Consider the following 14320-nt stretch of genomic DNA (forward strand, 5'->3'; position numbering starts at 1 on the left):
AACATTTAAAATAAGTATTTCTTGAGAATTATGAGTAGTCTTAATGGGCTAAAGAATTCTGTCACTCCCAGTGAAAATACACAAATTTATTAGCATAAAAACAAAACAAAAAATTAATAGAAAGCTTGATCAATAGCTCAGCAGAATAATACTTGTTGCCGAGTCTGGCAAACTGAGTTAGAACTCCAGGACCTACTTGGTGGAAGGAGACTGACTCCTCCAGCAGGTTTTTCTCTGACCTGTACACCATGGTATGTAACCACCATCAATCAAAATAATGAATGAAAAAAACCTAAAAAATTAATGGAGAATAGAAGAAAAATGTAAATTTTACAAAAATTCTATAATTTATTTTTTAACTAATATTGTTGCATACCTTTATCCTGACTTGCAGATGCCAACTGATTATAGCTCTTTTCTATATTTGAAGCATTCAACAGGTAATGTTGGAGTCCCCTCTGTGTGCTGTGATTACCATTAATGAATAAAGAAACTGCCTTGGCCTGTTGATAGGGCAGAACTTAGGTAGGCAGGGAGGACTGAACTGAATGTTGGGAGAAAGAAGGGCAGAGTCAGAGAGATGCCGAATCTTTGCTGGTTAAGTCAAATGTGGTGATATACAGATTAATAGAAATGGGTTAAATTAATATGAGTTAGTCAATAAGAAGGTAGAGCTAATGGGCCAAGTAGTACACACAACACAACTTCAGGTTCTGCAGAGAAGCCTTTATTCCACTTTCTCACACAGTATATATAGCCCTCAGCAGGAGAGGCCAAGCCAGAAAAAACAAGAAGCTTATCACATATCACCATAGGGGTAAACATCTTTAGAAAATTGCTGAAAACAACAGATTGTTTTGTTCTTGTTTTTGCTCTTGTTTTCAGAACAACCAACCACAAGAGTGCAAAACAGATCAAGTGGGAGTGCAAAGACCTGTCCTCTATGGACCCAACAATTCCTCCCTTTTTATTTTAAAAGCATGAGAGCCCCTGTCTTAGGTCTCCCTCAGATAAAAACTCTTACCCATCTATGGGAGGCCTTAATCCTTGTCTTAGGCAAGCTCTCTATAACAGGGACTTCTGAATTAACCAAGCAAGGTGCAAATGAGCTCACAGAGACTGAAGCCACAAACACATGGCCTACATCAGGTCTTCTGCATATATAGTATAGCTATTAGATCAGTTTTTTTTTTAATTGAACTCCCGAATATGAAAATGAGTGGGTCTCTGATTCTTGTGCTTGCTCTTGGGACTCTTCTCTTCCTATGGGGTTACCAGGTCCAACTCAAATATGAAAGTTCTTGCTTCATTTATTAGATCTTATTTTATAATGTTCTTTTGTCATTTCTTAGAATCCTGTTCTTTTCTAATGAGAGTCAGAAAGGGAAAACTCAGAGTGTATGACAGGTGGGAAGGAACTGGGAAGAGTGAAGGGGATAGAAATTATAATCAGGGTGTATTTTATAATAAAATAATATATTTTAATAAAAATAAGACTTTATGAGACCATCAAATGTAGAAACAAATATAAAAACTATTATTGTGAAACATATTTTTGATAAAGAATAACAGGAAAAGAAAACACTTTGGGATAGAAAAGAATTTTGGATTGTAAATTAGTTTAGATCTAACAGTAAAGGATTCTTCAAAATGTAAATGTATAAGGATGAAACTAGGATGTACTATTTAGTACAATGCATGAGTGATAAAGTGCATAGGTAGTGTAAATATGATTAAGTTTACTAATTTAAAAGCTATTAAAATTTTCTTAGGTCTCCTCACCCCCTTTTTTACCACTTCTCTTCCCCTTCCACCCTCCCTTCTCCCTTCACCCCCATGCTCCCAATTTTGTCAGGTGATCTTGTCTGTTTCTAACCAAACTAGTCTCCCTGAATGTGGTTGATAGTTGCATGGCTGAGTCAAGCTGAGGGGCCACTGATAGTGACATCAAGATTTATCTCTACTGCATGTATTGAATTTTTGGGAACCAATTCTCTTTGGATGGATACCTTGTTCAGTCTAGATATAGTAGGGAGGGCCTTGAACCTTCCACAAAGCAATGTGCCTTACTCTTTGTGAGGATTGGATAGGAGTGGGGTGAGAAGTAAATGGAGGAGAGAGTGGGAACTTGGATTAGTATTTTTTAAAAATCTAATAAATTATTTTAAAATGTACACAATAAAAACAATTTTTGAAAGAATTTTTAGGTCAAAATTAAATATACTGACAAAAAATTAATCTTGTCTTTATACTTATAAAATTAAGGTTTTATGTTTATTTTAAAAGGCAAAAAATTAGCTTCAATATAGACAGAGACTGCACTTTTGTTTCCTGGCTGCCCAGACGTGAATAATACAAAGAAACTATCTTAATTATAACACTACTTGGCTACGGTTTCAGGCTTATTTTGAGTTCACTCTTACATCTTAGCATAACACTTTTCTATTAGTATATGTATTGACATGTGGCAATAATGTTACCTCATTTTCTACATATTTTGTTTCCTCAGGGCATAGTTGGCATCTCTCTGACTCTTCCTACTCTCTCTACATGTCTTTGTTCAGATTTCCTGTCTGGCTTAACTCTGCTAAGTCATTGGCCAAAGCACCTTTACTCATTAACCAATACACAGAAGGACATCCTATGTCATCTCCAATTTTCTGTCTAAATAAAAAGGAAGGCTTTACCTTTACCATAGTAAAATTACATATACCAAACAGTTATCAAGGAAGAATTATAGTTACAATATTTAATCCATTTGGATTTGGCAAATTAAGGAAAATACTCTATCATCTATCCTGTCTTGTGTGCCTGAAGTTTTATATCTATTTTGTCTTTTATCATAACTAAGGAAAACTATAACTACATATTTTTAACTCCAACAAAGACCCCAGAAGAATATAATATTGCTTATGTAAACAGGAAGTGCATTGTAAGCAACTTCCAAAGGTCTAGAAATGATAGAGATATCTCACTGCCTGGATAGTCAAACAAAGTTTTTTTTTTTTGTAATATTGGGACATCAGTCTATCGGCCCATAATATTTAGCAGACTTTTCAATGAAGCAGGAAACTTGAAGATCTGTTTTTTCTTGCACTGGCAAAGTTTGCCATTTGCTTTCTTCTGTGTCCTGTAGAATGTCTAGTGGTTTCTTCTGTGAAGCAGGAACTCTGAAGGGTTGTCTCCCATTCTTTTGGCAAATTCAGCAGTCATTTTTCTGTGGGTCCTGCATGTCCAATTTATAGAGTATACCATCAAGCAGTCCAGGCAAGATCAGTTTCTTGCTCAAATGGCTGGCAATGTTATATTGAAGACAAATTCCATAACGAGTTTCTTTAATGATCACTAGCCTCTCTAAAGTAATTGGTGCTGCCAGAAACAGATATGTCTCACTGTTGAAAAAGGTCTAAGACCTTAAAGCTTTTTAAACGCCATATTCTGTTAGTCTTCAAAGTGTTGAAAATTATCTAACTGAAATATATCTCTTTATATCTAGAAAACCTAACTATCATGAGTATAAGATTGACTATTATAAATGACTATCTATTAATCTGTAATTTTAAATTATACATTACCTTTTTAAATGAGATATTTAAACATAATACCTTAAAGGAGAGTAGAAATATACATATAACAAAATTGACCTTAAATTTGTATCAATAAACCAAAATCCATACCAATGTATTCATTTCTGTATCATATTTCCTTGTTGTTTGTTAGAAAGAGATTTATTGTGACCATTAACTTCTTATAATCAACCACCTTTAAATGAAAACAAATATTTATAAACAATAATTTTTGGAATTTGGGTATTGTTTTTTAACTCTGCCTACTCTCTTTATATATCTCTGCTAAGCCACTGGTCAAAACAGCTTTATTCATTAACCAATGAAAGTGACACATATACAAAAGGACATCCCACATCACTGGTAAAACAAAATTTTATGCTCTATCCATCTATGTGATGGGTATTTGAAATCAGTTGAATAGAATGTATCTCTGTGCCTCAAGCATATGCTTAAAAATATGTCTTAATGCTAAATTAATGTTTTCTATTGATTTGAAATCTTCACTAACAGAATGTCATTGCCTCAGCTGTAGTGAATATTTTGACTACAGTCATTATTCCTACTTGAAGAATTCTTGCTAAATAATATATTTTATGGGTTTTTGTTGTGGATATTGTTGCTTTGCTTTGTGAGGAAAAACATAAACTTTGGTAGGTAAGGAGGTGAGGAGTATCTGGGAAGAGTTGGTGGAGGGGAAAGAATATGAGCAATATATATTTTATGAAAACATTTTAAATAAAAAATATTAAATAACCTTTAAAATGACTCAGAATTATATGATATTAAAATAATTTAAACAATTTTATTCATTTAAATGCTAAAATTTGGTAACTTAAATAAATATGATGAAATATTGACCTCTTCAAATGTCTTGTTAAACCTCACATAAACAGTAATTTGAGGGCTGGGAAGGTGGGTCAATGAGTAAGAGAGTTTGCTGTGCAAGCACATTGTATAAACCTAAGTTTGAATCCTCTATCCAAAAAGTCAAAGTCACCAGTAGCTAAAGCAAAGCAGAATCTGGAGACCAGAAGATCACTGGGACTGGCTGGACAGAAGCTATCCTCAAGGTTAGGTGAGAGATTATGTCTCAAAATCACTAAGTTGGAAAACGAGAAGCAGGACAACTGATACCTTCTTCTGGCCTCTCTCTCTCTCTCTCTCTCTCTCTCTCTCTCCCTCTCTCTCTTCCAATCCCTCACACCCGCACACACCCACCCACCCACACACCCACACACCACACATTTCTGTGAATAAAGAGAGAAGTTGTTGCAACCGCCTCGGCCAGCAAGGAAGACGCAACACCGGACTCTTCTTTCAGCAGTTTATTCAGGAACCTTGAACAATACCGGGGAAAGCCAACCCACAGCTAAAGTAGCCCCTGGTCAGCCAGTCCCAGCAAGCTACGTGGGAAATGCGGATAGGTCTGGGTACACGAAAGCAAGCCACATTCTCAGTTTAGACCATATATGGAATGGTATGTAACTTAGACCACCTTATCAGCCTTAGCCATATATGGGAATAGTATGTGATTTACAGCACATTCCCAAAAGGGGGTGATGGGCAGAAAGGAGCACCACCCTCATGGCACTGCACAATGCAGCCCTCTACAAGAAGTTACTACATAAGGTAAGACCTTCACTTAGAACCAAAAATCTCTGTAGAGAAAATATGGAATATAAGTTTTCTTGTTATTATTACAAATAAACATAAATTTGCAACTTTTAGCCATTAAATAGAAATGCATTAAAAGTAGTGAAACATATTTTTGAAGAGTACAAACATATTTTAAAGAAGGGATTTATAAAAAAAAGATTTCCTTAGGGAATATAAATTCAAACCACTATTAAATTTATATAACTGTAAACACCACAGTTTGCTTATGTTACAAGATTTAATTTGTTGAATTAATTTTAATTTATCTGCATGGATTTAAAATAACAAATAATGAAAATCTACATTTAAGAATGCATTAATGATTTAGAAATCTATAATATTTCTGACAATAGCACAGACTATGTTTACATAAAGATTTCATTATTTAACAGTATATTAGCATGCTATGTGTGACAATACAAGACTAGAAATTTTGATTTATTTTTAAAAATAAACACCAAGTATTTCTCAGAAAATCATTTATGACTTTATGAGTTTTCTCAGAGCACCTAAAACTTCCTTATTTCTTAAACTGTAAATAAAGGGGTTCAACAGAGGAATCACAATGGTGTAGAACAGAGAATACATCTTATCCTTATATTTATTTGGTCCAGACCCAGGGCTCACGTACATGAAGAAGAGAGTGCCATAGAACAAGGAGACAGAGAGCAGGTGGGCACTGCAGGTGGAGAAGGCTTTGCTTCTGCCCCTCTCAGACTTTGTTTTCAGGATGGAAAAGAGGACACAGGCATAGGAGACCATGATACTCGTGAAGGTAATAGCTTGTATGACAGCAGAAAAAATGAACACAACTAATGCATTAATAGATGGGTCAGTACAAGAAAGTGTATAGAGTGGCAAGATCTCACAGTAGAAATGATCTATTATATTGGACCTGCAGAATGTTAATCTAAATAATAATCCTACGTGGATAAGTGGATGCAGAAAACCAATTATATATGAAACACCTATCAGGCAAGTGCACACTCTATTGGACATCACCACAAGATAGAACAGAGGGTTACATATGGCAACATAGCGGTCATAAGCCATCATTACCAGAAGAAAACATTCTGTGGTGGCACTGAATCCAAAAGCATAGTATTGGGCCATGCATTCATGAAGGGAAATCATTTTATCATGGTCTAAGATGTTGACAAGCATCCTAGGAGTCACCGAGGATGAAGTACAGGCATCTGCAAAGGCTAAACTTCCAAGGAAAAAGTACATAGGAGTATGAAGATGGGGATCCTTCCAGATGAGAAAGATTAAGCCAAGGTTGCCCACCATGGTGATGACATAGATGAAGAAGAACACCAGGAATAGAGGGACTTGCAGCTCTGGATTATCTGTTATTCCTCTGAGGACAAACTCAGTCAGCAGGGTCTTGTTGACTTCCATAATATCCCCTTAGGCTGCTATTGCAAATAAATTTAGATGAAGAAATTATGACCAAAATTCAAGCAAGGTGTAATTGATGTCAGAGTCACATTTTCTCTCTCAGATGCTCATTAATCAACCCATATAAGTATAAAATATTTCTTATTTTACAAATACACCTAACATATGATGCTTCTTAGAATTATTTTTGAGATAAAGTGAATTTTAATGGTATGCTTGTATGAGAAATATTAAGGAATAGCCTAAAGACACCAATAAGGTCTTAGTGTATCATCATAGTTACTCAAGTTCCATAGATAGTTGTAATGTTTATACACAAGAAAGAATGAAAAATAATTAATGCTTATCCAGTAAAGCTACTTTAACAATACTGATAAAAGTACAAAGCTGCATAATAAATATCTCAAATGTTTCTTACCTTCTTTATACTGAAGAACAAAAGCAGAAAGTTTAGTTTTAAAAATATATTTTTAATAATTAATTTTATCTAAGACAAACAAAAAGATAAAAAAAATAATTTCAACTCTTATTTCAAATAAATATTTTTTCAAGAAAATTTTACTGAGAAATTTTTAGTTCATTTAGGAAACTATTTTGTATCTTCTACATTGTGATACTATAATACTTATGACATAGAATTGATAACATGTGATATGCTCAAGATGTTAAAATAACTATAAGAGAAAACATACATGTTCACACACTCAAGTTATTTGCTGCATATTACAGATCAATACAAGTACTGTACATACACTTTTCAACTCCAAAGAGAATGCAGCTGATAAGGCCTTTTAATAGTTTGATTACACATGCTTCTAAGGAGATTGTGACAATTGTACAGTTATTCCTATAGTATACAAAGGGAGTTTTCAAGGTTAGAATATAACTTTACAAAAGAAGCCACAACTCTGCAACAAATAAGTTCATGAAAATAAGGGAAAAAATAAGGAATAAAGGGAAGAACATACCAGTTGGTTACCCAAAACTAATTGTTCAGCCCTGAACACATATACAAAAATAACATTATACAGATTTAGAAGGTTGTTTTGATGAAAATGGGAACACATACATGTATGTAAGTGTATATACACATATATGTGCATAAAACAATTAAAGAAAAAGAAGGCATAAATTTGAAAGAGAGCAGTGGTATAGAGTGTATGGGAAGAGATGGATAGAGATGAGGGAATTATGTAATTATATAAGAATCTCAAAAATACTCCATTCCATTGATCGACTTCTCTGTTTTTATGCCAATACCAAGCTGTTTTCAATACTGTAGCTCTGTAACAGAGTTTGAAGTCAGGATGGCAATGCCTCCAGAAGTTCCTTTATTGTATAAGATTGTTTTGGCTATCCTGGGTTTTTTGTTTTTCCATATAAAGTTGATTAATGTCCTCTCAAGATCTGTGAAGAATTTCGATCGGATTTTAATGGGGATTGCATTGAATCTATAAATTGCCCTTGGTAGAATTGCCATTTTTACTATGTTGATCCTCCCAATCCAGGAGCAAGGGAGATCCTTCCATTTTCTGGTATCCTTGGGGCTAAGGGGAAATGGGGTGAGAAACGTGAGAAGGGGAGAATGGGGGGAGCTTGGGGGAATGGGATGGTTGGGATAAAGGAAGGGTGGACACGGGAGCAGAGAAATATATATCCTAATTAAGGGGCCATCTTAGGGTTGGCAAGAGACTTGACTCTAGAGTGGCTCGCAGGTGTCCAGGGAGATGTCCCCAGCTAGTACCTTGAGCAACTGAGGAGAGGGAGCCTGAAATGACCCTATTCTATAGCCATACTGATGAATATCTTGCATATCACCTTAAAACCTTCATCTGGCGATGGATCGAGATAGAGACAGAGACCCAAATTGGAGCACCGGACTGAGCTCTTAAGATCCAAATGAGGAGCAGAAGGAGGGAGAACATGAGCAAGGAAGTCAGGACCATGAGGGGTGTACCCACCCACTGATACGGTGGAGCTGATCTATTGGGAGCTCACCAAGGCCAGCGGGACTGGGAATGAATAAGCATGGGATGAAACTGGACTTTCTGAACGTGGTGGATAATGAAGGCTGATGAGAAGCCAAGGACAAAGGCACTAGGTTTCGATCCTAATACATGAATTGGCTTTGTGGGAGCCTAGCCTGTTTGGATGCTCACCTTCCTGGTCCTGGATAGAAGTGGGAGGACCTTGGACTTCCCGCAGGGCAGGGAATCTGGACTGCTCTTCATTCGAGAGGGAGGGGGAATGGAGTGGTGAGGAGGGGGAGTGGGGGAGGGGAGTGGGGGGAGGGGGCGATGTGTGCTAGGAGGGGGAGGGAAATGAGAAACGGTGAGGAGGCAGAAATTTTTTTTACAACAACTAAGAAAAATAAAATAAACAAAAAAAGAGAAATACATCACTGTAAAAAAAGAATCTCAAAAATAAAATTACATTGAAAATAGTCACAATAAGCAAAAATTAGCAGTGTCATCATTATCTGGATTCTACTTAAGTGTTCAAATTACAAGTTTTTTTTAAAGAGAAAATCAGTTGAGGAGAACATGATAATTCAAATTAACACAAAATATCCTTGACAAAGATTCATAAAGCAAAGTAAATTCTCAAAATATGCTTGAAAGTTTCACAAACTGGAAAATAGTAAGAAGGATAGATTCTGCAAAATTTGGGCTTGAGGAGGTGAATCCAAGTCAACATTGTCCGTTAAACATTTAGTCAATGACACATTATGCATGATTATGATCATAAACTATGCTTCAGCTATTCAATTTCTTATATTGCTGAAACACACCTATGTTTTTGCCTCTATATTATATTGGTAAATTCTTTATGTACTTAGGTAAATATTCCACACTTCAGTTTGTGACTACCAAAAGCTGATTTTCTCAAAGCATGCGTTTTCCAATTACCCAACCCTACTATGGAAAACTGAGAGTTAGTTTAAAAAAGCCTGCAAAGAATAATCTTGAGACAGTAAAGTATATGGATGTACTAAAGGATTTTTTTCTGAAACAAAAAAGTAATATTGTTATATTATAGAAATTATTCCTTTCCATTTTTGTTGAGAATATGAAACAAAATCTTTGGGCTTTGACTAGACAACATAACATAATAACTAACAGAGAAGATTACTGTGAGTCTAATAATTATTTGGTATTCTACACTAAATCTGCAGAGGCATCAGATTATCCTTATTTAGTATCTGCAGTGAAAGTGGCTCTTAAGATACAAGAGTATTCTACATATTTCTAGGAATGATATCTAAAGCATGATCCAGGTGAGTACAGTACTCAGTATTCAAAGATCTCACACACTTATATGGTTCTCGGCAGTTGGGCAAGTCTTCCTGCGACAGGACGGTTTGAAATGTCAGTGCCAGAAAACATTTACTTAGTAAAATATCCAGGATATTGGTTCTATATTCTTATCTTACAGGAGCATGCATGTGCGCGCGCGCACACACACACACACACACACACATTTAATTTCAAAATCTTTGATCCTCAGTTACCAAATCTAAACAACTGTTTTATCTGCAGTATTACAGCTTGTGAATCTTGTTTTATTTTTTCTATAAAGTTTTGTCTTCATCAATAAGCATACCCTCATCAATCTTAATCCATGGTTTTTCATTGATGTCAATAAGCAGCACAGCAAAAAACTAAGCACAGAGTTCACACATTTATATGATTAGATTCAAATTCCTGTGGTACAAATACCTAAGTGTATGCATAAGGATTAAGAGGACCAGACAAGATATTTCAGAGTTTTTCACAATCAGTTCTGCTTTCTATTTTATTTGGTATTCCACAGATCCCCTCACCAAATATCTTAGCATATTAGCACTTTTATGAAAAGACACTTAGTATTGAGATATTCTACTTTAAAAAATAATTTCATTCAAATAAAATACTCTATCTTACCTAATGTCTACATGAAGACATACTCATATGGATACGATGAGATATACATCATCATGAAGAACGCTTATGGTGAAGCATTAAGACAGCATAGGAAATTTTTCTCTTCATGTCAATTCTCCTTTAAAAGCATTTGGATGGAATGATTTTTTTTTCACATCTTAAATGATGCTTGTGAGGTCAACACTGAAATTCCTTTAATACTAACAGAATCCCAGTAGAATAACCAGTCTCCTGACAGTATTCAAAAATTAAGAAGTCACTTCTAACAAACCTATTATAACAATTGTTTCCATGTTTTCTTTTGTTTGAAAACAAAAGCATTACAACATAATGATAATAAAACATACATTCCATTAAGAGTATTTTTTAGAGGTACTGACTTTCTAACTTGGCTGCAGATATGAAGTAAGAAGCCAGGAAAAACTACAAGACAGGTGACATAGATACTGATGGCTGTATATGGGAACAACTCTAAGACTGGATGAGACATGATTCATCTTGTTGGCTACAAAGTCCTTATGGCTTATTGAATATCATTCTTTCCAATGACATGATTAGAGATTTATATTACAATTTGGTTATATAGTCCAAATTGCTTTATAAAGTTGAGAGATGTCTTATGCCAGTTCAGTCACAAAACAGAAAGTCATCTTTAGCTGATTTGTGCATACCACACATTCCATGATTGTATTAATGTACATCTGTATGTTACCTTTAAAAGTTTGTGTATGTTTTGGAAAATAAAGAGGACCAGACATCAGTGAGGAGAAGTAGCCAGCTTATCCATCCTCTCAGAATACATCTGTTGCAGTTTCCTAAAAATGCTGCATCTAGAACAACTTCATAGTGGCTAGACAAGATGGTCCAGTCTCATAGACTACTTCAGCCAGGATTTCAGTTAAGCCCTGCATTTCCCATCACACACAGACCACACAACAAATGAGACAGCTCTCCCTGGCCTTTAACATTATTCCAGTTTTCTCAGGGCTCCCAAAAGATGCACTTGCCTACAGACAGCAGGAAATAATTTTAAGAACATGGTACCCACATTTCCCAAAGCTGTGGTGGGTGGCTTTTGGTTATTCAGCAGGTGGTGAACATTTGTTATTGTTGTGGGGGGTAGGTGCAAGTTGTTATTGGTCATAGTCAGGGCAGAAACTAAACAATGAAGGCTACATTAAGGGCTTTATTTCCTTCTCTTCTATCTAGTGAAAAAATGGCTTAGGGATATAGGAATGATGGAATAAAAGGGTAGATTAGTAAATCTACCTTTAAACTAAAAAGCAACTACTAGTCTCAAATATTTTACATTGATGTGGAATTTTGTATATTGATACAAATTTAAGGTTATTTTTGTTATACCATTCTATCTATCATCTATCTATCTATCTATCTATCTATCTATCTATCTATCTATCTATCTATCATCTATCTACTTTGTTTAGGATATTGTACTTATTTAGCTAATTTAAAATTCAGCATAAGGTTCTACTCCTTGAAAGCAATTATTATAAACTATTTAGGATAATTAAGAAATGCAGGTTAGTAGTTACTTATCTATAACAATCAAAGTTGTATTCATGTTAGATTTGTTTTCAAGGTTAAACAGAGATATGTTTCAGATATATAGATTATTTTCAAACACCTTAGGGATTTACAGAATATGGCATTTAATGTTTTAATAATAAATTTTTTCATGACAGTGAGATATGTCTGCTACTGGCAACACCAAGCTATTTCAGAGAAGATTTTGGGCATTGGATACCCTCCATATGGAGCTTGCTTTCGATGTGGCAAAGCTAGCCACTGGAAAAGAACTCTCCATGCCTCAGCTGCTGACCATATGCTCTCCAAATTGGATAAGAGGGAACAAAGGTAGTCAACTGTTAAACTTTGACAAGTTTTTTAAACTTTGATAAGTAGGCCAGTTTTTCAAAATTTATGCTGTAAAGAAAAGTCTATTAGGTATTTTAGGTTTATAGACTGAAAATGGATGCCATAATGTTGCAGAGGAACTTTAGGTGACTTTCTAGGCAACCAGATATCTCTGCTATTTAAATAGGTTTGGAAGTTGCTTGTTTTGCCTTCCTGTTTACTCAGGTAGTATTTTATCCTTCTCTGGCTTCTTTTCTTTCTTTCTTTCTTTCTTTCTTTTTTTTTTTGATTTTTTGAGACAGGGTTTCTCCGTTTTTTTTTTTTTTTGGTTCCTGTCCTGGAACTAGCTCTTGTAGACCAGGCTGGCCTCGAACTCACAGAGATCTGCCTGCCTCTGCCTCTTGAGTGCTGGGATTAAAGGCATATGCCACCACCGCCTGGCCCTTCTCTGGTTTCTATTGGGGTAAAGACTAAATTATTAACAGTTTTAGTTTTCCTTGTAACCAAATTCAGAAAAGAAACTTACAGAGAGATATAAAGTTTATAGGGTTGAGAAATATAAAAGTTTAAGTGGTTTATATCAAGGAAAATATTTTAACTTCTAAAAGGATTATTTTTAGGTAGGTAACAAGTTATGATTAAAAAATGGTTTAGTTATAGACCATTGGAATCACCAAGATAGGATAGATAATAGAGTTTTTTTTCTGAATTTGCCAAATACAAATGGACTGGACATTGGGAACGCAACTCTTACTTGATAATTGTTTGTATTGTATATATTTTTACTGTGGTAGCATTAAAATCTTTCCTTTTTATTTAGACAAAAGGGGAAAATGCTGTGGGATAATATTTTTGTAAACTATGAAGTACCTCAATGTTTTACCTCACCTTCTTAAAGCATCTTCTGATTGTTCTAAGAAAGAACTGAATGGCTGATAACCAGGCAAGAGAGGATAGGTGGGACTTACAGGGAGAGCAAAGAACCCAGGGGAAGAATCTGTAGTGGGGATTCACCAGCATGATGCAGAGGAAATTGAACATACAATATGGAGAAGAGGAAATAAGCCACCTGGCAGAACATGGATTAATATAAACAGGTTAACTTAACATATAGGAGTTATGGGGGAACAAGCCTAAGGGAAAGCCAAGCTTTCATACTTAATAAGAAGTCTTTATGTGATTATTAGTTGCTGGTGGTCCAAAGAAATTTCAGCAGTCCTTTCTCTCTGAAGTTGATAGTCTAGTGTACTCTGCTGGAGCAACTAGAACAAAAGTAAAGCCCTCTTACTGAAAATAGAGAATCTTGAAAAAAAAAGACTCTAGTGCAATGTTGTAAAAGATAAGTTGTAAACACCAGAAAAGATGACATAGTGTTAACCTGACCAGACTTTAAAGTTGTATTGTATTTAGGAAGCAAATGTCTGTGGCTTAATGTTGCGTCTGATGCACTCAGATGTGAAATGCTATAATAATTTTGATCCTACTGCATGCACTGGCTTTGTGGGAGCCTAGCTTGTTTGGATGCTCACCTTCCTAGACCTGGATGGGGGGGGACCTTGGACTTGCCACAGGGCAGGGAACACTGACTGCTCTTTGGACTGGAGAAGGAGGGGGAGAGAAGTAGGGGGAGGGGAAGAGGAGTAAGGGGAGGGGGAGGGAAATGGGAGGCCGGGAGGAGGCAGAAATTTTTTCAATAAAAAAAATATATAGTGATTTCTTTAAAATGGCCTACCTCTGCTAGTATTTTTCCTTAATTTCCTCCATCTAAATAACTTTGTTTTTACCATGTCACCTTAGAGATGGAATTAACTATGTGTAAAAGGTTTTATTTGTGCATATAGAGTTAAATTAAGTTTCCAGTGAATAGAACATATCTCATTTTTTTTCTCTCTTCAA

General features: G+C 35.4%; 1 protein-coding gene across 1 annotated transcript; it reads right to left on the bottom strand.

The window, feature by feature from the left end:
* Positions 1–5705: 5705 nt before the first annotated feature.
* LOC121465364 (olfactory receptor 5AC1-like) lies at positions 5706–6626 on the bottom strand. The gene has a single exon (XM_041678599.1). It carries the CDS (start codon positions 6624–6626, stop codon positions 5706–5708), a length of 921 nt encoding a protein of 306 aa, XP_041534533.1.
* Between the last annotated feature and the right edge of the window lie 7694 nt (positions 6627–14320).

This window comes from Microtus oregoni, unplaced genomic scaffold (assembly GCF_018167655.1).
Source record: "Microtus oregoni isolate MIOR12 unplaced genomic scaffold, Mior012 000030F_ref0000283, whole genome shotgun sequence".
NCBI lineage: Eukaryota > Metazoa > Chordata > Mammalia > Rodentia > Cricetidae > Microtus > Microtus oregoni.

Bases quoted from the DNA above. Each gene is read 5' to 3' on its own strand.
- LOC121465364 (XM_041678599.1), bottom strand. From the start codon at position 6,626: ATGGAAGTCAACAAGACCCTGCTGACTGAGTTTGTCCTCAGAGGAATA.